The sequence below is a fragment of the Contarinia nasturtii genome, unplaced genomic scaffold (genome assembly GCF_009176525.2).
Source record: "Contarinia nasturtii isolate CC-2019 unplaced genomic scaffold, AAFC_CNas_1.1 Cnas_scaffold_1037, whole genome shotgun sequence".
NCBI lineage: Eukaryota > Metazoa > Arthropoda > Insecta > Diptera > Cecidomyiidae > Contarinia > Contarinia nasturtii.
Window position 1 is genome coordinate 3,166,215 of NW_022198383.1, and position 24,845 is coordinate 3,191,059.

The 24,845-nt window shown below is 33.7% G+C and overlaps 2 protein-coding genes across 6 annotated transcripts in view; both read left to right on the top strand.

The window, feature by feature from the left end:
• Nucleotides 1-12,380, top strand: part of LOC116343520 (E3 ubiquitin-protein ligase znrf2) — a 40,718-nt gene extending 28,338 nt beyond the window's left edge. For all 3 annotated transcript variants that reach the window (XM_031771623.1, XM_031771624.1, XM_031771625.1), the window contains exons 4-6: nucleotides 8,264-8,359; nucleotides 8,480-8,585; nucleotides 9,340-12,380. In XM_031771623.1, coding sequence (XP_031627483.1) covers nucleotides 8,264-8,359; nucleotides 8,480-8,585; nucleotides 9,340-9,397 — 260 coding nt within the window. In that variant the 3' untranslated portion in view covers nucleotides 9,398-12,380. The remainder of the gene's footprint in view (nucleotides 1-8,263; nucleotides 8,360-8,479; nucleotides 8,586-9,339) is intronic.
• Nucleotides 12,381-13,899: 1,519 nt separating this feature from the next.
• On the top strand, nucleotides 13,900-20,451 carry LOC116344091 (protein tweety). 3 transcript variants are annotated; one of them, XM_031772485.1, is made up of 15 exons: nucleotides 13,900-14,703; nucleotides 15,252-15,429; nucleotides 16,568-16,795; nucleotides 16,890-16,969; nucleotides 17,054-17,151; nucleotides 17,262-17,273; nucleotides 17,348-17,620; nucleotides 17,708-17,859; nucleotides 17,929-18,014; nucleotides 18,136-18,187; nucleotides 18,338-18,446; nucleotides 18,520-18,707; nucleotides 19,007-19,018; nucleotides 19,088-19,871; nucleotides 19,948-20,451. In XM_031772485.1, exons 1-15 carry the CDS (start codon nucleotides 14,566-14,568, stop codon nucleotides 20,228-20,230), a joined length of 2,673 nt encoding a protein of 890 aa, XP_031628345.1. In that variant the 5' UTR covers nucleotides 13,900-14,565; the 3' UTR covers nucleotides 20,231-20,451. The 3 variants fall into 3 exon arrangements, with proteins under 3 accessions (XP_031628345.1, XP_031628346.1, XP_031628347.1); XM_031772486.1 differs by lacking the exon at nucleotides 19,007-19,018; XM_031772487.1 differs by lacking the exon at nucleotides 19,948-20,451 and having other exon boundaries at nucleotides 19,007-19,195.
• Nucleotides 20,452-24,845: the final 4,394 nt, after the last annotated feature.

Below are 24,845 nucleotides of genomic sequence, written 5' to 3' on the forward strand. Positions count from 1 at the left end.
TTGTCGATGTTGCCATGTGAATAACGCCAGTTGAAAGCGGCATTTATTACATCCCTTTGGTACAATATCAAAGCGCCAAACAGAAACTAAAGCGTTCTTATCGGCAAGCTATTTACACCGACAATGGCAACTATGTCCCATTGACAAAGGCGAAACGGTATTATTTCATTTTGTATGAGTAGTGTTTTGACTGAGGGGACATTGATAGAGAAAAAGACAGCAGCAAAGAATAAAATTCCGCCTTTGATTGTAACGGAGAGTGAAAAAATGAAGAAAAAACGATGTCGAAAAAAGTAACAACCATAAAAGCCAGTTTGTTGTTGTCGTCCCCCAGCGAGAATAAAGCAAATCGAAAATGATGAAAAATAAAAATCACATCCAATCCGAATGTGAATAATAATCTCTGCACTACTTACAATGGCGGAAAGAAAAACTTTTTTTGGGTTTACCATTAAAATATCGAATAATAAAGCTTCTCGTTCCGGACTTAAAGAACAACTTCGAAATGAATACACAATTCGTGTAATATATTCGAAAATTAATGAGAGTTTTTGCTTTTTTCGCTTTATATTCGGAAGTATCCTTTGTTAAATTGTGTTATGTACTTCCCTTTTTTGTGCTTCTTCCACAGTTGAATCGAATAAATTTTCTCTGTGACAATGCAAAAATGACAACATTTTTATGCAGACATACCCTCTTTTATCTTTTTGCTTCGAAAAGTAGTTTTCTAATAATTTTCATTCATTGGTTCAGAGAATATTGCATTCCGTTTCTCATGTTTCCACTTGAAACGTGCAGACTGTCTGTGTCAATTCGAATTTGTTATTCCCAAGAAAATGTACAGCAAAATGTTGCACGAAAAATACATCAAACGTCAATGTTCGTTTAAAATAAAATATAAAATTCTCGTCTGTGAAAAAAACAGGAAAAAGAAAGCAAAGCTCACTTTTTCATTGTCTCAATGGATTTGAGCTGACTGAGAGACGGGAGAAATGGAAATGGCAATCGAAAAAAGCAACCACTTGCAGTGAATGAAAATACATTCGAGCAGCATTCCTCGGAAGATAAATAAGAATCAACTGGAAGTGATAAGTGCATTGACCGAAATCGAAACACATGCACTAAGCTTTTTATGCAAGCCGTTCAATGGCATCCAGTTATTTCAACCAGACTGTAACTGATATATTATTTTATGAGTTCGGTTCATTCATTGATATCCTCTTTATCCTATATAATGCCGTGTATGGAATGGTACAGAAACACGTTTTGCCGTTCATTTTGTGAAACATACTCGATAAATTATTTAAATAAACTAAAGTGGTGCACGTTGCGCGTTTCAGATGATAACATTCGTGTCATTCATGTGTCCATTTTTAGTTTCGATTTCGATAAAAATCGTCTATTTTTCTGTCACCCAAATGCATCAAAAAGTGTGCGCGCTCAACAAAAAAACTATTGTCCGTGGCATGGACGTAGCCAGGGAAAAAAGGCAATCAGCAATATTCAAACAAACGAAGGCCGTTCTTTTTTGATAAAAAAACACATATACATTTTTGTCGTGTCATAATAAACGTGTTATGTTTGTTGCCCAAATCTGGTATTGCATGCGCTATTTTATTTCACCATTTTTTGTTCGCTGTTGCTCACGTTGTACGCATTAGTGAATTAAAAATAGAAACCATAGACAATAAAGACAGAGCACAGTTTATGGGGGTTTTTTATTGTGATTCACACCATTTGACTGGATAAACACGAATCGATACAAATGAATGTATGCATCGAACGGTGTATATTCGTGTATATGTTAAATCACCCTACAGCAAACGGTGACGACGATGACGAATACTATTAACTGTTGTATGGCTTTCTTGATGGTGTGTCTGGCGTATCGAACAAATGCCTCATCAGGAATTGTATTTCAATATTTGCTTTTTTTCACTAGATTTTGATTTAAAACAAAGCATAGGTGAGAGAGAAAAGGAAAATAACGTAAAGGTTCGAGCAGATAATAGCCCAGTTCGACGCGCATTTCTCTCCCCATACATTTCATATCGCTTTCTTTTGCGTTTTTTGTGTGTTTCTATCCTCGTAATGCGCGAAGTCATTATGAATAAAATATGTTGAATTTTTGTTCGCCAACTAAAGCTATCTATCCACTTTAGAGTGACACGATACCTCAGTCGAAGCTATACGGTTCTCATGAGAAGAGCCGTGAGCTCTGAATGCCTTCGATTTTTTAAGCAACAATTCCTGTACTTTAGATACATTTAGTGAGGAAAAACGAGAGAAAAAAAAAGAAACAAGTTTTTCGCGGAATTTTATAGTAAAGCGATAAGTGGCGCGATACGCCAAAGAAAAATCCATAGAAACGTGTCTCTAAGGCGTAATCAATTTCAATTATTAGTGCAAATACGGTTTTTTTTTCTTTTGTAGTTTCGATATTCTTGCGTTCGCCCAGTTTTGATTTAAACACAACGGAAAGTGCTCAAAAGTGATAAATTCAAACAACTTCGCTGGCTTTGTAATCAATTGTAATAAACCATTTTCGTTCACATTTCAAAAGCTTGTGTTTACACAACTATAAATAGATACTGTAAACACTGCATTTCAGTGCGTTTAATGAAAATCATCGAGGATTTGATTTGATTCAATTAGTTCTAGTTCTCAAGGGACTCTGCAGCTCATGGAGAAGATAATAAAAAACTTAGCGCTTAAAGTTTGAAAATTGCAAAATAATCCCCAATGGTATTCAGATTTCCGACACACAGATAGAGAGAGACATAGAAAGGAATAGGGAAATAAAGAAAAAGGCCACTTAAGAACCGTCCTTAATAGCTTCCGTAAGCGGAAAATTTGTGGTAAAACGAGTTAAAGCTACTGCGGTTACACAAATTCAACACTAATTTCATCCTAAATTGTTAGATGAAAAAAGCAAGAAATTCTCTCAACAGACGAACCGCGGCCAAATCAATGCCATTCCCACTGATGGTTATATACACACTGAAATGTGTTGGAATTAAAAGCAAAATTAAATGCATGGTATTTGCGCATTTTTAAAAGCGATTATGTTGTTTCCCTTCGATTTAAAAAAAGGGATACAATTTTGTGTGGGAATTGGAACGCTGTTGAGAAATGAGCGTGAGTGCAAGTCTCAAAAATTGGTCGATGTGTATTTCCCAGGAAAAAAATTCCCCGACCTTAGTTCCATCATTTGGAGTCAGCCATTTCAGCTTTCGATTGACGTTTACCATACACATACATTTCCATTTATCCTCACAGCGCGAATGCCGTTCATTTTTTTTTTCATTTAAGCGCTATACGACCTGTGGCTTTACCCTTTCCATGTTATCTGTTCTTTTTTCCTTAACACGTCAATGTATTGACGTAGATAAAAGTCGGTGTTTTATGTTATTTCAAAATGGTAAATTGAATGAAAATGCCATTTGATCAAACGATAACGTATTGAATCGATGATAATTTCAAAAGTTTTTTTTTAATACACAATCTACAAAACGCACAACAACACAAACCCATCGTTATTGACGTCGTCCTCGTCATCGTACTTGGTTTTCGATTAGAAACTTTCAACGCAATTGCATTTTAAATGAAATTTTTTTCCCAATCGTTTCAATTCTTTCGATTAAGTCTTATAGTTTTGAAATCAAAGAAGACGCAAAGAACTTGAAAAAATGTTGAAAGTTGGTGGTCGTTGATTCCAACACCATGACATGGAAATAAAATGCCTCTTAAAACAAACTTTTTTGTTCGTCTTCCTCGGTTATTTACGCATATTGCACATTTTTATATATGTACAACAGGAAGTTTTCTTCCCCGTCGAAGCGCATTTTCGAACTTTGAATTGTGTACTTTTTAGTATGCACCATTTGGCGAATGGAATAAAATGCAGTTGTCGATTTCGTTTATTAAGTGCATTTTCAATTTCTCTCTACAAACAAACGCAATAAAAATGTTTTTAAGTGTATGGTAACGTATATATAGATAAATGGAGCCATTTTCTTCATTCAAACATTCGTATAATGTGGTGCTAGTTGTTGCCCGTCTCTACCATTGCAGCAGTTTTGTGTTATTGTCAGAGCTGCTGTTGTCGTGGCCGCCCATCCATTTCCAGTTCGAGTGTTGTCATAAATTTATAGATTGCAGTTGAAAGAGAGGAAAAAAAAACTTTTTTAAGCGAAAAGTTTTTCTTCCGACGTAGTTTGTTCTTCGTTCGGCATTCAGCAGACGAACATCTTCTAATAATAATCAAAAAAAAGAAGAAAAAGAAAAATGAGTCGGAAGTCAGAAAGAACACGAAATGGTGAAACTTAAAAATCAGTTTCCAATAAACATTTCAAAGCATAAAATATAAATCTATTACTAGCACCAGCCATGTTATGCTCTGTGCACGCCGGTTCAATCAACATAAAATATCAAACTAAATGCAGGAGTAAAATGAGCTGTGCACGGTGTCAATAAACATTGAAAATAGATTAATGTGCGCAAGTACTTTGAAAATGTTCCAAATAGAGGCGCACACACACACATACACATAATTCATCGACACGTTCATACATAAAAACTCAATGGCAAAAGTTTTATTGAATGCATTCAAAAGTTGCACTATATCGGAGCGACACAAGCGCGCGAGAGAGAAAGAGAAAAAAATGTTTGACGCATCGATCACATGCTCTTCTCGCCATCGGAAATGAAGTGAACCGCTCAGAATTGAAACCATTGTAAATGATGTAGTGGAAATGAGCCCATCAAATCGTCTATATTTTTGATAGTTGATTGATTGAGCATGCCGACCAATGAGCAAAATCAATTTTATTATTACAAACCACATGCTGTGTGCAATCGGGCGGGGTATGTATGTGGTTCAATGCAAAAATGATGGAATTTCACGCTTCTCAGAAATTAATTCAATTTTCAATAGATCGCATTATGCAGTTAAAAATATTTGTGAATTTGACGAATTCGGAATTTTATTTCGCAATTCTCTCTCGAATACAACGCAGCACCGATTTTGAAATGTGAACGATTACAATCAATTGATTTGTGAGTGTTTGCAGTGGTAATATTTCGTTGAAAATGAAGTCGAACCAAAATACATTTGTAATCTTTACATTGTTGTGATTCAATTGTGAAGCGCGAGAGTACATTTTTGTTTTCGGTTGTTTTGGTTTTGTTTGAAACCAATTAAAAAGTTAACGAAAGAATTAAAATAGTGTTTTACAAAAATGGGAACGGTTGTTGGAACTTGCATGCCAGACACAGAACATCATCAGACCACCCATCTATCAACTCTAGCGCCGATACGCCGACGATGCTATGGTAAAATTAAAATTAATACCTTCACTTTTCTCTAGCTGACAATCGGTGTTCAATTAATTTACAATTAAATATGTAATGTGCATGTCGCGTCTCAATCACGCTCCAAACCAAAATAAGCTTGATTAATTACTTTGCACTTGGCCATAGAATTAGTGTAAACCGAAAAAATTCAGCTACGCATCAGGTCGCGATATGATAAGACTGTATCGCCGTAAACTGATTAAGACACAATAAAAAACAGGTTGAACCGAAAAAATGGTGTTATTATGGTCTGGTAAATCTGATCGCCATAAATCATTATTTACGTTCGCGTCTTCTTTTTTACTCTCTTTGTTTACATTACATATAACACTTTTTCATTCTGTTTACATTTCATGGTGTCTAATTACATGGGAATTTATGTATGTGTGGTGTGTGATTGAAATGAAGTGATCAAAACACATCGCCAAGGCTACACAGTCACATTCCATTTGGCGATTAGTCAGATGAAATTATGACCAGGTCAATGACACAAAGAATTCTAGCTTTGTAAATTGAATCATTTCGCGTAAACACACAAGTCAATGATTGAATTAAATTGCTTCAATACTAGCGTTAAATTGCGTCTTGCACGTATGAAAAAATAGAATTTTGCCACTTAACTGTGATGATGTATCGCCTCATTCCACTCGCATTTTAATGGCTCGCTCAAAATATTGAAAGCCAAATTATAGATTCTCGTTTTGAAAATCTCATTCAAAATGCATGAAATAATGGTCGGAATATTCCATTTGCTTGAATACCAAGTTCAAGGTTTCGTGATCGATTTTTTTTCGGTGTGTATTACAATCAATTGCCATCATATTTTCAAATAAAAAAAATATATTGGTTTAATTTGATTAAATAGTGGTAAGAATTTATGTAATTAGGGTGTAATTATGAATATATCTACAATTCAATTGAATTCAACCGAATATGATTCATCATCCTCTTCAAGTTCAAAACAATTTGGGCTTGGCCGTATTGTATTTTTCGTGGAATATTCCGAAAATAGAAATTGATAACACTTATTTGCGAAATTAACATTTACTGTTTGTTTAATTTTAGCCACCAAGCAAACTAATTGGCCAAAATAAACAAACGAAAACAATGAACGAATGAGGCGCTATTCCGAATTCGGTCACTGTTCTTGGAATGCGTGTGACGCATTATGGATGTACAAAAAATAGTTGGGATAGGAACACCTTTGAAACAAAAGTCCATGTAAAAATAACGGTATTTTTCTTTAGACTTTATATTTATTGTGAAAGCAACTTGTATGAAGTATAAAGAGTGGCTATACATTAATTTCCACACACACACACACAAATACGTCATTTGTACTAAAAGTGTGTCTCATTAATTGCAGTTGATTCACATCCTATATTTGATGTATATTATCCGTTATGTTTCGGTCAATAAAATGTATATTCAATGGCAAACATTGATGTGGATATAATTATAATTAAATTACATCAATATATTTTCGAGTTTGCTTTGAGTCAACCAAATTGAAATAATTGTCCACGTAAATTGAAATTGATGACGTGCAATATTGAAATTGTGATGTCATCACGTGGCGACTTAAGTGTCATGCAAAGCCGACACGGCAATTACCCAAGTAGAATGAAATAAATGGCGTCTGTTAACCTACAGATGGCATTTTTCATATAGAATGCCTGACAGCAAAGTCAGTGTTTCATTTGACTTTTTCATTTTTCTCACATTTTTCGATTTCCTCGAGAATTGATACTTTAAAAGGTCTTCAACTGTAGTTACAAAATGTCGTGTAAATGAAGTTGAACGCAAAGGAAACAAAAATCGGATGTTCTATGTTATTAACAATGATCGATTTGAGTGACAGACGATAGAGACATGTGATTGTTATTTCAATAATAATTGATACATTCTCATCGAAATTGAATGTATCAAGTGAAAATAACAATTCAACAAAGATTTTGATGGGCGCACGTTTCTTTGATTAAATGTCATTTACGTATCGGAACCCGATTGAAATAAATAGCATCAAATTCTATGACAGTAGCAACGGAAAGGGCACAAAACCATTTGATATAAACTTTTTTCAGGTGGTTCATATTAAAATCGAAAGGGAAAAAGTTAACGACGTTTACAAATTGGTTTTTGTTCCGAAATTCGATGGATAAATGAATGATAGTTGAAATATGTTCGGCCAACAAAATTGACCTCAAATGCGGAACACTTTTCATACGTAAAAATTGTGTGATCTCGGTGTTTAGTATCGAAAAATGGTTTCGATAAATGGCCGGGTTCAATTTTCAATCGATTTTCGTGTATTGAAGCCGATTGCATAGAAACGTGACAATGAAATTGGAAACTTTGCATTTTATATCAAATTTTGTTGTTCGATATTTAACACGTTTCATGAATAAATCAAGTGGGGTGCGTAAATGAGTTTGAGTAGATGGAAATGATGACACTTGAAGTTCTTTTGTCTTCAGTCAACCGAATTTTTGTTGTCCTAATGACTTACATGTATAGATAAATGTGCGAATAAATATTTACACGCTCTGTGATGGCATCCGTTGACAAGATGAATGAGTGTTTTTATCTCCTTTCGCCTTGTCATTGATATTTTCGCATGCCGACTCGATGCTTAGCATATATTTTCATGGTAATGTAAACTTTAACCTTTTTCAAGCCGTTGATAACGCTCAACATGGTCGCGTAGGAATGGTTGCTATGCCACAAACGATCCGGTTCATTATCCAACGAAAAAAGGGATATTTTATTCTCTCTCTCTCTCTCTCTCTCCCTCTCAATTTATATATTATTTATTTTTCATGTGGACCAATTAAAATTTATAACTCTGTAATTTCACTCCAATTTAATGGCTCCCCTTTTCTCTCTCTCCATCTTTTTCTCTATCCAGGTATTAAATGTCCAGTTTGCAGTAAATTTGTGCTACCCGACGATATAGAATGTCATTTAGTAATGTGCCTAACAAAACCTCGTTTATCGTACAACGGTAAGTTTCACATATGTAACTGGATTAAGAATTAAAGAAATGAAATTGCGTCCATTTTCTCGCAAAATGACTGATAATAATTAGCAAATTTAATTTTTGGTTATAATTTTATTTTTACAGAGGACGTTTTAACAGATGCCAAGGGAGAATGTGTAATATGCTTAGAAGATTTAAATGCCGGTGATGTGATTGCAAGGTTGCCATGTTTATGTATTTATCACAAAGGGTAAGTGAATACGGCCACGCCAATTGATTTATATGCAATTTTGTTGCTGGTGAAACGATGACCCCATTCGTGACACACATACACATGCTCTCTATATCTCCGTCTCTATTCTTCATTCCCGAACCATTCTCGGCTGGATTTATGGCCCCCCTGAGCACGTTTCAATTGTTATTACCACTCTCTCATTGCAAATGCTTCGATACCTGTGATTGATCACTCTTTCTCTCCCACATACTAATTTGCTAAGCATTTTCAATTTAACTATAAAACATGAATTACTCGGGAACTTTCATTATTATAGGATATTCATGATTTAATTTGTTCGTTTACATATGCATCGACAGAAACACCCAGAGAATGAAGGTGGATGCAATCGCACGACTGCAAACGTAATTTTAATTTGACAGCCTGTAATAATATTCTAGCAATTGCAAGTGCAAATGTAAGATTGTTTGAAATGAAGTTAAAATAAATATATGCAAATTCCACTGCCATGTAAATCTCATGCTGGGAATTGTAATGAAAATATTTAACATGACAAATACACCTCATCATTGTTCAAACTTTTCGCCAACACAATATTTGGAATTGCATCTCTGCAATTAATTAGTGTTATAAATTTATGTATTTTTATTGTTCTGGTTTTCAATTTTAATTTTGCCTTTTCAATTTAACCATTTCAACAGCAACACTTCAACAATTCAAAACAAAATTTAACACATTTTATTACATTTTGAATATTTTTGTTTTACAGATGCATAGATCAGTGGTTCGATGTGAATCGCAGCTGCCCCGAACATCCTGGCGATTAGTTACTTTAAATATTTCATTCCATCGCGCTCTATTCGGATTCTATGTAAATCAATTTATTGAAGATTGCGGTTTAGCGAATGGAAAAACACAAAAACGGAGGTGACGAAATACTGGACGATTTCTTAGGAAAAAAAATAATAACAACAGAAAGAGAGAAAAAGTATCGACAATTTGAGATTGACGAACACACTGTGCAAAACACTTGTGTGGAATGATGAATATGACGAATATATAAAAAAACAGAAAAAACACTCATTAATTCTTAAAGGCGAAATGCAAATACATATTCGATATTAGAAAAGAGAGAGAGAGGAAGAAAAAAATGATAAAGTGATACATATTTCTATCAAATGATGAATCAGTAACGGCTTTGGTTTTAACCGTAGAAATTAAAATGTAAGAACTAAGAATTAGCCAATTACATGTACGTGTAATGAGTAACGCTTAAGTCAAATGTGAGGTAAATTGACGAGTGCATGTATTGTGTGTTTTTAATGTATGACTGTGAATATGTTTTTAAATGTGCAGATTGAACGAGAGAATATTGATACCGCTTAAAAATACATAAATACAGAAAACTCCAGAGCAAAAAAAATATATGGAAATTTCATTTAGTAGAGAGCATGACAGCAACAGCAACGAAATGATGCGAAAATAAACATTTTTCGTGAAACGATGTAAATGAAATACAGGTGGAGTGTTGAGTGTGGATTTTTTGTCGATGTTGTTTTGTTTTGACACAAAAGCCTTGCAACCGGTAACATTGTACAAAATTAGCAATACATAAAACTACATTCACTTTCTCGATGTCAATGATAAAATGATTTTACTCCTATTGCCATTAATCAATGATAATTTTCCAATATAAAATGTGTTTCATTGGAAAAGACTGTAAAATTTGCTTTTGATTGTGTCCACCCATGCATCAGCAGCTTTGATCATTTTTTCCATTCAATCGTTTCGGATTATTTGCTGCATTTTATTTTGAGGTGTTAAACGATTTTTGTTCCCTTTTCATTGCATACTCACAACATTTCGATGAGTCAGTGCTTCTAAAAAAACGGACAAAATTCGGCATAGCATTTGTTTAGCAATTTTACAATTTCAAACCATATGAATGGATGTGCCCATATATAAGAACAATTGATCTGCGCTTTTCTATACAACAAAACACACACAAAACCTAATATATTCAAATCGATCAATGAGCATATTTTAACCAAATTTAATTGTAATATATAAACTGATTTTATTTTATGTTTGTTTGATTTTTCTTTTCGAATTTTCGAAATGGAAATTACTTTCGCACGTATAATGCAAACAAATCTAATATATGCATATTGTAAGAGATTCTTTTTTCGTTTCTCGTTCGATTTTAAGTGCATAAATTTAGTAACAAATTTTTTCAACAACATACTTTTTAGGAAAACATAACAAAAAAAAAACACAATTGTTCGGATTAAGATAATAAGACGATAAAATGACGATGAATTTAACTGGCAATCATTGATTGACGACGAAAAAAAAACTCGAAAGAAAATTTCACCTTTTTTGTTGTTGTTACTGTTGTTGGCCAAAAGTTGGTAATTCATTTTTCGAATAGAAATCATCGACTGATTCACCATTGCAGGTCAGCAAAATGAAACATTTTTTGATCATTCGTCGATTTATCTCAATTTAAGCGATAATTTCTCTAATTGTAATAAAATTTAGAAACACGTGATAAATAATTTAGTCGTTTAATTTGCGAGCATTTGTGGTTGATTAGTTCTTTTTTTAAAAACAAATTTTTAGAGCATGAAAATATATAATTAACTTCAGCAACGATGATAATGGACCCGCAGACAAATTCGAGTCCACAATGTTTTTGTTTTGTTTTTCTTTTTTCAGCTCGTGTTTTTATACTGATTTTAATAGAGCATATAAATTAACTCGCAGTTCCCATTATATTTGGTAATGGAAAACGATGACATTGCTCATTCTTTTAAAAAAATCGTCCATCATTTCAACCATAAATAATGACGATTTCGTAAAGAAGGAGTTTAAAAAAACAACAACAGACACAAGTATCTCATCAATGACGACTGCAATAGCTGATGATTCTTGAATTATATATATAATCGTCATACACATAATTTTAATAAAAAAAAATTATTACGAATATTGATAACTGATGAAAAAAATGCATGAAAATCTGACAAAAAAACACACCCACACAACATTAAATTAATCAGCCCAATATTTATGGTCTTTGTATAAACATTATTATTATTATCGATATTAAATGAAAACTAAATACCAACAAATTGTGAATGTTATTTGAAAGTGAAATACAAACAATGTAATCAATGAGATAAAGTGAAATTAATTGATAACGATGTAATAAATTAAGGGAAATAAACAAAGAAATCAAAAAAATGATTTGTATCAACAATTTTCTTTTGATTTAGCTAAAAAAAATGCAGAATTTCATTCAGTTACCGGAATTTTTACAAATAAAATTCATATCAAGTCATTTTCCATTTGTTTTTTAACTCAAAAATTCCAACGTTTTTATTGCAGCGAATTTAGTTGGTCAAAATGTCAACATTTGAAGTAAAAGAAATTAGATTTTTTTAATAAATTTAGATAAATTCGTTGAGTACATTTTTTAGTCAAATTGAAACGTTCTCCAATTGGTGCTTTATGTCATTGATTTTGGGCAAATTTTTCGATTTTGTTTTAAATGTCTCAAGTCAATGTGGAATTCGAAAATTATTATCTATAAACAAAATAAATTTGTGTGGCAAAAACGAATAGAGAAACGGAATGAAGAACGAAACTTAGCTCAGAATAGAATGCTTTTCACTACTACTAAAAAATTAAAAAAACAAACAAACATTTTTACGATCTTTCATAGAATGGAATGAAAAAAAGTTAGCAAAAATTAAATTGTCATTTTGAGGCGCAGAGGACTGAATTTGTTTTTAACATTTAAAAAAAGGAATAGTGTGAAAGAAGAATAATTGCAGTTTTAATTGTATTGTGTCGCCAATGAACGTGAAAACCATTAATACAATAGAATTAATGTGTTAAAATAATTTCTTAAAATAAAAACCATAACATTTTCAATGGAGAAAAGAAACACAAAAAAACAATAAAATTCAATGAAAAAACAATGAAATTGCAGCATTTTTTACTTTTTCTTCTTATTTCATTTTTTAGGTTGTTTCAGGTTTCATAGAAAAGAGTGGATGAAGACAAAAAAAACTGATCACAACTGTTCTTCTCAAATCATTGATTTGGACCAAATTCAAATCAAATGATCCATTAAATGTGTATGATTTTATTTAATTTTTTTGAAATCAAATCACAAAAAAAAAAACAAATCAGTTGCACGGCCAATTCAAAACAAATGATTCATTTGATTTGAATGTATCATCTCAAATCATGATTTTTAGAATTATTTGTTGATTTGTCGAATTAGTTGTTCTCAAACCCTGCTGAGGTTTGACTATTAAAATATATCAGTCGCATAAAGGCTTCCAAACGAAACAGACATCCTTTATTCTGTCGCCTTGTTCTACTAGTATTCTCATTCTTTGCCAGTGATCTTCAATCCGGACAACATTCTCATCGTATTTCAAGTTTTCAAGTAGCCGCTGTATCCGAATACTATTTATTTCACAAATTGATTTGTTCGCACGACTCCGTTGGTTTTAGAAAAGCGCGTTTTATCAAAATAAAAATGGTGTTTATCAGAAGTACTGTGATCTTTTTGTTGATGGCATTAGTAGTAATATATTTCTCTTCAAACACTGGAAGCGCATCGATGCCAATGATGGACTTAGGAAAAACTCCAAACATCAACAAAACCAATAGGACCTGCAGATTCTGGTTTTTATGTTAAGACATGAACTTTAAGTGCTTTTAACTGTCATTTGCCGAAAAATTAAATATACGTTGTGGATGCTCATCTCAATGTGTTTTTTTCATCATATTTTAATATCAAAAGTCATGTTTAATAATTGTAAAATAAAATAAATGTCAAATAAAATATGGTACTACTCAAATAGCGACTACGGTTATTTTGCTGAATTCGATTGCATGATTTCAGGATTGCTGTCACTCTCTTTGAATGAATGTCAAAAATACGGAACAAAAACATTGCGTCCCGATTCAGCGTTTCCTATATTATCTGTTAGCAATGCATATGCGAACAAATGACGCACGCACATGCGCCTTTCAGTTGAATCACATTCGAATTGCAACAACAATACCAAATAAAATTCGGTCGCATGAGGAATTGTACAACAACAATCACAAGCAAAGCATTACACTGTTACACATTTGGTCCTTGTGCACACATACACACACTCATGCACACACTGTATAGCACCCTTCGAATATGGAACGCGTACATTCACACGCACACATAGATACGCGCATCACTGTAACTCTACTAAAACCGATTTCATCCCCAATCCCAAATGGTTCGTTCGTCATTCGTAGTTGTGTACGGATGTGAATAGCGCACAGAATACGGTCACACCCTTACTGTAGCAAAAATTGGAATTATTTTTTTTGTGTTTCACACCTCAAACTCATTTTTTTTATCAATCAATTGCAATATATGTGAAAAAGAACATGATTTTTTTAAGTTAAAGGTGTTATCAACCGTATTCGTTTGCTATTTATTTGCAAAAATATCTCAAATGCGTAGTGTATGTGCTGGTGTAATAAATGTGATGTGAGATAGTGAGTGTGATTTTTTTTCGGCTATACCATCCGTACTCCATTGTGGTTAAACGGGAACACATAAGAAACAAAGCCAAAGACACAAGAGTTCGATGTCCGGTTTTTACTATGCGCTGTACGAACTGAAAACGAACGAGACAAGTGCAGATTCACTATTTTAGTCATTGAATAAATAAAAAGAAAAGAAAAATAGCAAAAAAAAAAGATAAAAATAAAATAATAATATTGTGAAAATTACGTGTATCATTGCACTTAGTGGGATTTTTTTTCGCATTTATTTGTTTTGCGTGGTGTAATTTTTTCTATTAAGTTAGTGATGAAATAAAGAGGAGAATCGTACGTGCATGAAACGAATTGAGTAGTAAAAAAAGGACAAAGAATAGAGCAATTTGTTTAATCAAGAGAACGTAGATTTATTAAATTTATTTCGATGGCGGTGAACGGTGTCAGTGACGATCAATACAAAGTGCCGTTGATAGCTAAGCTATTGAATTCGCTGCCCCATTACAATATCACATTTCATCGCACTAATAATACCTTTCGACCGACCGATGAAGTTTATCTGGAGGTTTGTTACAATCTATCTATCTATTCAAATTGCATTGCACTCCAATGAGCATGATTAATTCAAAACATACAACAACAACAACATCAATGACGAAATAGACCAAATATAGCACCGAATATATAAGACAAAACAAAGAGAAACGGAGATGAGAAAACAAACAAACATCCAATTAAAAGAGCGATTAAAATATTCGTTTTTGGATGGCATGAACTCTAGCCGCCGCTATTTTGTCTTCATATAGATGTGCATATTTGCTATTGAATAGATGTTGGAGCATAAATAGGACGTCAAGTACTTATTTTTCCATTACAAATAGAATAGACAATATGAATGAATATGTAATCGTTTGAAATAGAGAGAAAAATTGAAAAGGCTCGTTTTTTCCAACAGAATATGTGTTTTTTTTTTCTCCTACTCCGCCATCTCTTTTTATTCATGCCCATTCAGTTCTTTTTGTTCTTTTTTTCCCTCGAAGTTAAAATTGAGTGCAATAGAACTGACCGTTTTATATTCTAAAAAAAACGTTTTTTTTCTCCTTTTATTTACAGAGTTTGGGAATTCTCGGTTCTGCACCGGCTGCACTGCTGATCCTTTCATTGTTCGGACTGTTATTGTACTTATTGACACGATGTTGCGATCGAAAACCACGAACACAGCACTCAATAACGAGCTTGAAAGTGACATTGTCAGTGGTTACGGTGCTTTGTTGTGCAGCCATTGGCCTAGGCAAGTGTTGAAAAAAAAAATCTTGTTTTTTCCCTGCACTTCTAGCACCTCTTTGTACAATGTACATGTGTATGTATGTGTGTGTATATGTGCATTTTTCTTTCACATCAAATTTATGTTATCACCCATTTTCCATTGTCATTTCGTTCGTTCGCTGGCAAATTTCCATTTTCACGTAATGACAATAAAATGTTAACTAATCGCACAAAGTTGTGTAAACACTGAGCCCAGCCAAGCCATTGGATTTTCTGCTAATTCATGGAAATTTTAACACACAAAACCAAAAAAAAAAACAACAGCAATGGCAACCTTTCATATGGCAGCAATAGTAACCTTTCAAAGAGGTGCCATAAAAATGGAAAACTGTTGTTGTTCATAGATAGTTTGGGTAACAAATGTGTTAATATATGATGGTGTGTGGCCAATCCTCTATTGATTTACATTTTAATGTATTCAGTCATCATAATGGGTTTCGTTAAAGAATCTCTCTCTCTCTCCACACATTAATAAATAACAACGCAATTTAATACAAATATATCAACGGCGCAACGCTAATAAATCGGTATATTTTTGAAGCTTTGCCTTTGAAGGAAAAAAAACACCTTTTATGTTCACTCCAAATGGGTGCTTTGTTCACACAGACAAAATGCAAAACCAATGTGATGGATATCCATTTCCATTTTGGATTATCATTGTATTACAAACACACACACGCCAAATATACACATTGCGATTTTCACGAACGGATTTATAGTTGAATAAGCAAAAATAATATATTAAATCAACAACGTTCGGTTCGGCAAAAGCGCATTAAAAATGAGACGAGACACAACTAGACGGTCGACGCTGACTTGCCATCTCATGCATCTATCCATCCGATTTCACGGAAAAATGCTTTTGACGACTCATTTTTCCATTTTATTACAACATGCATATGCAAGACTTTGGGCGCAACCATAAAGCACTACTTCACAGTAGTTTAGCTCAATTTAATCAAGTGCAATCCAATGAATTTTTAATGACAAATTTCTTTCTTTATTTTTTATTCATTGAAACCAACAAAATAAACTACACCCAAAATACAAAAAAATAACTTTTCACATACATCGACATGATTGATTGACACACAAACGAACAGGACTTTATGGTAATGATGATTTACATAATGGTTTATCGGAAGTTTTGGCAGCCGGAAGAAAAGTGGATAACATTATATCGTCGGTACGAAATCAAACGCAAACATTGGAAAGTACATTGGCAAATAAAATAAGACCACAACTTGTCGAATTAGCCGACATCTTTGATCAACCAGCATCCAATCAAACGGCACTCTCTCAGCTCATTTTATCGTTGACTGTTGTACAAGGTATAAATGACACATCTAGTTTGACGTTAGAACTAACTTTATTTCGTAACCAGCATCCATATAATGTTCATTATTAATTTTTTTTTTCACAAAGGTAACGTTTCAACAGCAAAAAACGCTGCTGCTGACATTAGAAAACCTTTGATGCAAGTTACAATCAGTTCGTTTTTATCGGTGAGTCATAAACACTAGGTCACTTTTCGGAATAAATTTGATTATAACGATTTTGCTTTGTTATATTTTACGTCACATAAATAGAAAGGAGATCAATATGAATTAATTCGTTGGCCAGGAACGGTTGCTGTGTTGGCCCTTTTACTTGTGTTATGCGCAGTTTTACTTGTGGGAGTTGCAAGGTATTTCATCGACAATTATTCATACTTTTACGTAAATTTTCTTTGACAAACTTTAATTTTGTTCTTCCTCTTCCCTATTTGCCGTCGCATCGCTTAATTAATGTGTACAGACACTCACGATGGTAAGAAAATTCAAATTTTTCATTTAAAAGACTGAAATCGGTATTGATTTTTCATTTTTCTCTTTTACTTGCAGTGCTCTGATTTTGTTTAGTGTGTGCGGTTTACTGGCGGTGACTGGATCTTGGTTAATGTCAGGCTTATATCTATCGAGTTCGGTGGCTGTCGGGGATCTATGTATGGATCCAGCTGGCTATCTGGTGTCACAATCACCAAACGATTTACCAAATGACGTTTTACTCTACTATACGCAATGCGATTCTTTTCGTTCGAATCCTTTTACATTAAGATTGCGAGAGTCACAGAATGCAATCACTAATGCACGTTCGGCAATGAATATCGTTCAACGGTATGCACCTTCTTTCTCTATTCTCTATTCTTTGTGGAATATTATATGAAATATTCGCTAATATGACGATTTGATATTTTTATACAGAATTTCATTGGTGTTGTACAAATCAGCCGGATTACAACCAAAACTTGGGGCAGTTACGGCTGATTTAAATTCAAGTGAGCGACTCTTGACCACATTAACTGCATTGGTTGATTGTAAAGCTCTTCATCACAATTATTTGAGTGCAACAAAAGGTTTGTTTTTGTTTTCGACACCCAATTAGTAAGTGTGTTCTAAATATGACTTTACCATAATTCAACTAGGTTTATGTGAGAATGGATTACTCGGATTGGTATTGATGTTGATAGCCAGTTTTACAGCAGCTATTTTATTGACTATCATGGTTTGGGTTTGTAATATATCTTATTATTTATTGGTGTAGAAATAAGTTTTCGTTGGATATTTTTTTGCATTTAGATACGCTATGATTTTGTTTATTTTATTTGAACCTTTTATTTGATTTCAAACAGGTTGACTCGCATACCTGGATCTATATTCGCAAAAGGATTGATTATTCACAAGGTAAGTAGAATGGTGACTATTCCAGGCTCTAGGGCACAACATTTTCAATGATGTCTTCTCCTGCCGATTGACATCATTTAAATGACATTGAAGAACTCAAAAAAGAATTGATGCGTTAACTACTCTATAATTATTTTATTCATTCACAAGTTGATGAAGCATCTTATGCATCGCATCAGCAACAAGGCGTCGCACAAATGCAGCAGCCAAATCATAACAACGTTACAGCCCGTACTCTCCCAAGAAATATGCACAATGGGTAAATGCAAGAATGTTTTACATTGATTGTTGTAATGAATTTTAATTGGCCTATTTTTTTATGTGATTTATAGACCTCCGGTTATAAGTGGTTCGCACACATTACAGCATCCAGGTCGTAACAAGCATGAAATGATGATATATCAGCAGCAGCAACAACAACAACAGCAGCAGCAGCAGCAAAATATGCGTCAACTTGGTTCGATGACGATGGGTCGAATGCCCCCATCACACATGAGCCCACAGCATCACAATAAGCATGGTGAGTGTCATTATTCAGTTTATGACAAACATTTTCTTTATATAGAAATGCATTGGCTCTTAGATTTTATTTTCCTCTTTTGTTCGATCAAGAAAATAAAAACTCACACACAAGTAGAATTGACACACATTGTAGCGCCTTTTGCGAAACAAGTATATAAATTTAATGACACATTTCTTCTTTTTTGCTTTTTTTCTTTTCTTCTTGTTACTTTTTTTTATGTATTGTTGTGTGGTTGTTTGTATTTTGACTCTCACGTAAATAAAATAATGATTAAAAATTGTGTGTGGTGGATAAAGGACCAAATAATGGTAAATACGCCACATTAAGCAAGCAATGTAAAACTTTAGAAGCTAATGATTATTACTGAAAATCAACAGTTTGCACAGATGCAAGGCAATATGCGATGCAACAACAACAACAACAACAACAACAGCAACAACATCAACAACCAGGAAACGCTCCTCAACCTCAATATCATCAAATGCCCGCACAAATTCCCCAATACGGTCAAACCCAACCAACGTATCAAACTCAACCACAATATGTAATGTCACAAGCACAACCAAACCAGCAAATGCAAGATCGACCCCGGCAAAGTGTGCCCAACGAACAAATGGCACATAATATCTATCAGCAACAAATGATGGCTGGTCTACCGCAAAATGTGCTCTATCATCAGCAGCAAATTCAAAATCATTATTCGTTGCAACCACAAATGCATCGATCGCCACCAACGAGTCAACATCAAATGCCGCCACAAATGCATCCTCAAGCCAATATTTATTCGCAAAATAATGCAGCCGCCCTCATGTCGGGAGCGGCCACATTACGTCGTCCACCGCAAAATCAAATGCGCGATGTAATGGACCAAAATCCGAATGCCAATTTACCCGATCCAATGATGGACAATCGTGACAAACAACAGATTTTCAAATACTCTACATTACGTCAAGGCGGTAAATTTGATCCCAGAAATTTCGGACCACGTCCAAACATTCCAAACGGAGCACAAAATCCGGCTACACAAAAACCATCGATTTTAAATTGCCCACTGCCCGAAATACCCAAAGAGCATGCCGGTAGCAATGGTAATGATGCCACATCACCACGCAATTTGAACACAAACGGAACTCCAGCTGGTGTGAATCCAGCAATGACACGGTAAATTTAAATTCTAACATTTTTGCATCGGATTTACTACATTAATTCTTTCTGACCCCCTCACTTCGAATGCTAGCACACTACAAAGACCATTTAAAAATCTTCCACCAACTGGCAAAGCAATTCCACCACCAAAAATAGCCGATTCACTGTATCAATCGAAAGCAGCCCTAACAGCCAAGCCACCAATCTCCACATCGATCGCAAATCCAACGAACGGCACCACCATTACAACGCAATCAAATCATCCACAACAACCGCAATCAATCCAACCACCATCTTCACCTCCTTTACCTCCGCCACCTGAGCAAACACAAAACCTACCTGCGCCTAGCGACTATGCTGTGACAGAGTTATAAATCAATTCTTTGCACTGATCATTTAATTTTGCGCCATTCCATTATTCGAATCGTTCGACCTTGATCGCCTCAAAGACAAAATGGAAATTTAAGAACAAAAACGAATATGAGAGACTTGATTAAAATTCAGCATCGAAATTTTTATATAATTAATTTCATGTTTTCAATGTTGCCAATCACATGTGCAGAAGAAAAAAAAATATTGCATGCAGCCAAAGATCAATTAAATTCTTTTTTTTTTTTTAAATGCGCAATCGTGTAAATATATTTTCAAAAAACAAAAAAAGAAGAAAAAAACTGAATGATAATCTTTTCTACCATCGTTCTCATCTCTTCTTTTGTCCCAAACTTTCTCAATTGTTAAAGCTTGATTGTACTAATTTCTTATATATATATATATTTAAATTTAGCGGTAGAACACAACCAGAAAAATTATCATTTAGGTCAATAACAATAATGTAATCAATGAATAAATATAAACGGTTATTTATGCAAACATAGGAGGCTACACGTTTGTCACAAGCACACCGGACGATGAGCTGCATGATTCCATGCCAAATTGCATGTCACACACATTTATTTATAGAATTTAGATATCGATAGCTCTTATCTCTCTACATCGGATACACCAAGCTATTCAATAAAAAAAACCAAACATTAAAAAAAAATATTTATATAACTATTATAAACTTAATGAAAACCAAACCAAAAGAAAATGATTAACTGTAGCATACATTTTGGAACGAAAGCCGATCTATCGGCCTAAGTGAATCGGAACGATCAAAGGAAATTAGATATTTAAAAACTCCAATGGAAATGATAGCGAGTGATCGGTTAGAGAATAAATGAGTGCCAAAATGGATTTAGTTATTGAACGAAATAAAAAAATCGAATGATGAGATTGAATCGAATGTGGAGTTGAGATTTTAGAAACACATTTTTACCTTCTTTTAGATGCCCTAGTTTACACAAATGCAATAAAAAATGTCACACACAAAAACACACACATAGAGACCACATTTTTGGAATACGAATACAAAATATGCAATCAAAATTTTGAACACCTTTTTCCAATAAACCAACCAAGAGCAAAGCGAAATCAACAAGGGAACAATCACATCTGTAGCTCACATTCCACATTTCAAAATCCAACCAATTCAATTGAATACCAAAACAATTTTATGAACATTTTAAATGAAACACTTTTTGATCCGAAAACGTTTTTTGTAGCGATTCCCGTCTTTTCGATTTAACGTTAATTTGAATATAAAATGATTTAATAATGTTTGAAAATAAAATGTATAATCAATGGTATGGAAAAATGATGAAGTTATTAATCACAAAACTTAAGTCATAGTCATTATATGAAAGTGCAACATTTAAGTCACATCGAGTATGTTCCTATTAACTAAACATGCTGAATAAATGCAATATGCATCTCTCTCACACTCTCATTGTATATAAAATAATTGAACGATTTGATGATGAATCGAAAACTGCTTTAGAACATTGGGAATTCGATCAATTTTGATTGTTTTGAATACACTATCGAATTTTCTATAATAATAGTCAGCATAAATCATATCGAAATTGAATTCGGACCACATTTTATTCTACCATTTTTATTTTGTCATTTTTTTTTAAATTCCATTTTATATTTTCAAGCAAACAGAAACGAATGCAAAATTTATGAAAACATGCACAAACATTTCTTTTAAAATAACCTTTTGCAAACAAAATTGACAAATTTACAAAATACGCAATCAAAATGCAAAATATTTTAAAGATAATAAACAAATCTAAAATAAAAAACAAATGGCATCTTGGGTTTCGTGAGCTAAACACCAAACACTGCCATATAAAATATGCACAATAAATATATGTCTTTTTTATAAATGTTTTGAGTGAACATTTCGAACATTTCATCAGATTAAATTTTAAATGCAGGACATTTTGATGAGTTTTTTTTTTAATTTGGCAATTGTCTTTTAACCATTTTGGATATTCACTGTACAAACAATTCATTGGTTTTAATATCATTTTTATACGATTCAACAACACAAGCTGATACAAAAATTCTTTGCGAACAATTCAGAATGAAGCATCGTATTTTTTGTTAACAGATCGAATAGTTGATAATGTCATTGCATTTTATTGTCTTTGAATATAAATGTCATTTGTATCGAGGTTTAATAGAAAACATTCACCTGAATACAAGTGAATTAAATCGAACACAAGTTGCGATATGAAACAAATTATGTACTCAAAAAATCATAGGGCAATACATAGATGCTCAGCAAAATACAAAAAATGTGATTTATATCGTTTATGGAAAGGAGCATCGAAAATCCTCTTTGTTCTTCAAAGAATAAATTCGACCCTTGCATGTCATACACGGTGGCGTCAAGAGAAAAAAACTCAATACTGTTTCTCGCTCCATTTCATTTCCTGGATATACATTACTGTTCGTTTGACTCGTCTGTGTATCAAAAAGCCACACGCACAGTAGTATATATTCAGCAATTGAGATGGCACTGGAAGTGGTAATGAATTTTCTGCCCTTGCTGCCACCGCATGCAGCATGTTAATATACAAATTAAATCACAGAAAATCATACCAATTTCTATGCCGAGCAACAAGTAGTAGATAAAATCAACAGAAAAAAAGAAGCGTATTCATAATTACTATGATTAGAATGGTTGACATTCAAATAAATAAGAACATGAACTTACTAGTAAACGAGAAAAAAATGTACTAAACAAGAACAAAATAAAAATGAAAAATTCGTGTTACATATCGGTGTTTTATTCACAGCTCGGAAAATTGATAATTTTGAACATACTTGCCAATTGAATTGGGATAAATTTTCTGTATCAACATTTAGCCACACGGTGAGCCTACTGACAAATGTCTTCGTACAGTAACGCCACAAACGATAATAGACGGTGACGTTTTGAAACGGCGTTTCAACAATAGCTATTGATCTTGTCTTACAGAGTATGGTACTATTTGTGTTTTCACATCTAAGTGCTTAGTTGACTTGTTGAACGTCGAATCGATTGTGGCGTAAACAATCATCTAAAATTATATGAATGTCCGAGAATGAAAGCGAGACTTCTATTCACAACTTATTGAAATGTAACACCGCCATACAAAAAGTGCTGACTCTCAGGTTAGAAAATCATTAAATCATAAGCATTTCAGATAACACAATGCTTTCTGTGTTTCATCCAGCGAAAAAACTATTGAAGAATGTAGCGCAAACACCAGTTGGCAAACGTCAAGTGCGACGTTTGCCAATCAGTCTCAATCAATACGCGAGCAAGAGTAGAGCGGAGGGTTTTTGCTGCCGATGTGCCGGCTTTATTTTTAAAAAAAATCGGCATTGATTTTAGAGAGAAAGAAAAAAACGCATTATATGTGCCGAATAGAATATCATATGTTCATAGCGGTATTCGGGACATAGAATTGCCGAACATGAACAATGCATATAAAAGTAAAGCACATGTATTGATCGATTAATTTGTGTCGCTCCCAAATGAAGAGTGAGGATAGGCAAAGAGCATATTAAGCTGGTGCAATAATTAAATCACGCACCGAAATCGCACAACACCAAACTAGCATGCTCTTATATGTTTGGGGTGAAAGATAAAGAGAGAGAGAAGTGAATCGTTTGTGCCACAATCGAAATCACATGTTTATTTTTGCTTCGTTTATTTGTGTTGCATCCGAATGAGAGAGAGAATAGGGAGAGAGCAAGTTGTGTTGGTGATCTGAAAACATCGGCTTCAAAATCGCACCACCAACATAACACGCTCTCTCTGTACTCACGTATATTTTCCGTATATTTTAAGAGGTTAAATCAACCGGCGCTCCGACCACGGTTGCTGATGTCTACATCCGATTCAGCCTGGATGCGGACAATGTCGTGGCAGCCCATATCACGTTAAGTGACGCCATTTTATTTGAGTGGGTCGACAAAGGATCGATTTTGGTTACGGGGGAAAAAACGATGTAGTTTGACTCCGAAATCGATTCTTTGTCGACTAGATGTGCTGATGGATGATTATAAAATCACCTAGAGGTTTTTTTTAACTTTTCCCTCTAAGTGAAATTAAATAAAAAATAAAATCAACCAAATCATAAAACTAATTATAAGCAAATGTAGATCTCTGAAAAATTCAAAATAATGAATGCAGCTAAATTAAATTATAAAACAAGTAACCTATTGTTCCTTTAGCTTGTAAATAAAAAATTAATTTATATAAAATCACCATAATCAATCAGCCCATCACGCACTTTAATAAAATTGTGCACAAAACTCAAGGGCTCTGTGAATTTTGGTCGCGGGAATTTTGACCGCCAAAGAAATGGAATTTTAGTCGCTGCGACCAAAATTCCTTTTATGAAAGTTTTTTGGTCGCTGTTAAAAAAGAATTTTGGTCGCTACAAAAAATTTGAAAAAGAATTTTGTTCGCGGGTTTTTAGGGTAAGGAATTTTGGTCGCTACGAAAGGAATTTTGGTCGCGGTGAAAGGAACTTTGGTCGCTACCAAAAATGTGAAAAAGAATTTTGGTCGCGGCTTTTTGGGGTTAGGAATTTTGGTCGCTAAAAA

What these genes read in the sequence shown, in the direction of transcription:
- LOC116344091 (XM_031772485.1), top strand. Translation starts at nt 14,566, where the DNA reads ATGGCGGTGAACGGTGTCAGTGACGATCAATACAAAGTGCCGTTGATA. An exon ending in GCAATGAATATCGTTCAACG is followed by an intron (nt 17,621 to 17,707) that starts GTATGCACCTTC and finishes ATTTTTATACAG; the next exon opens with AATTTCATTGGTGTTGTACA. An exon ending in GTGAATCCAGCAATGACACG is followed by an intron (nt 19,872 to 19,947) that starts GTAAATTTAAAT and finishes TTCGAATGCTAG; the next exon opens with CACACTACAAAGACCATTTA.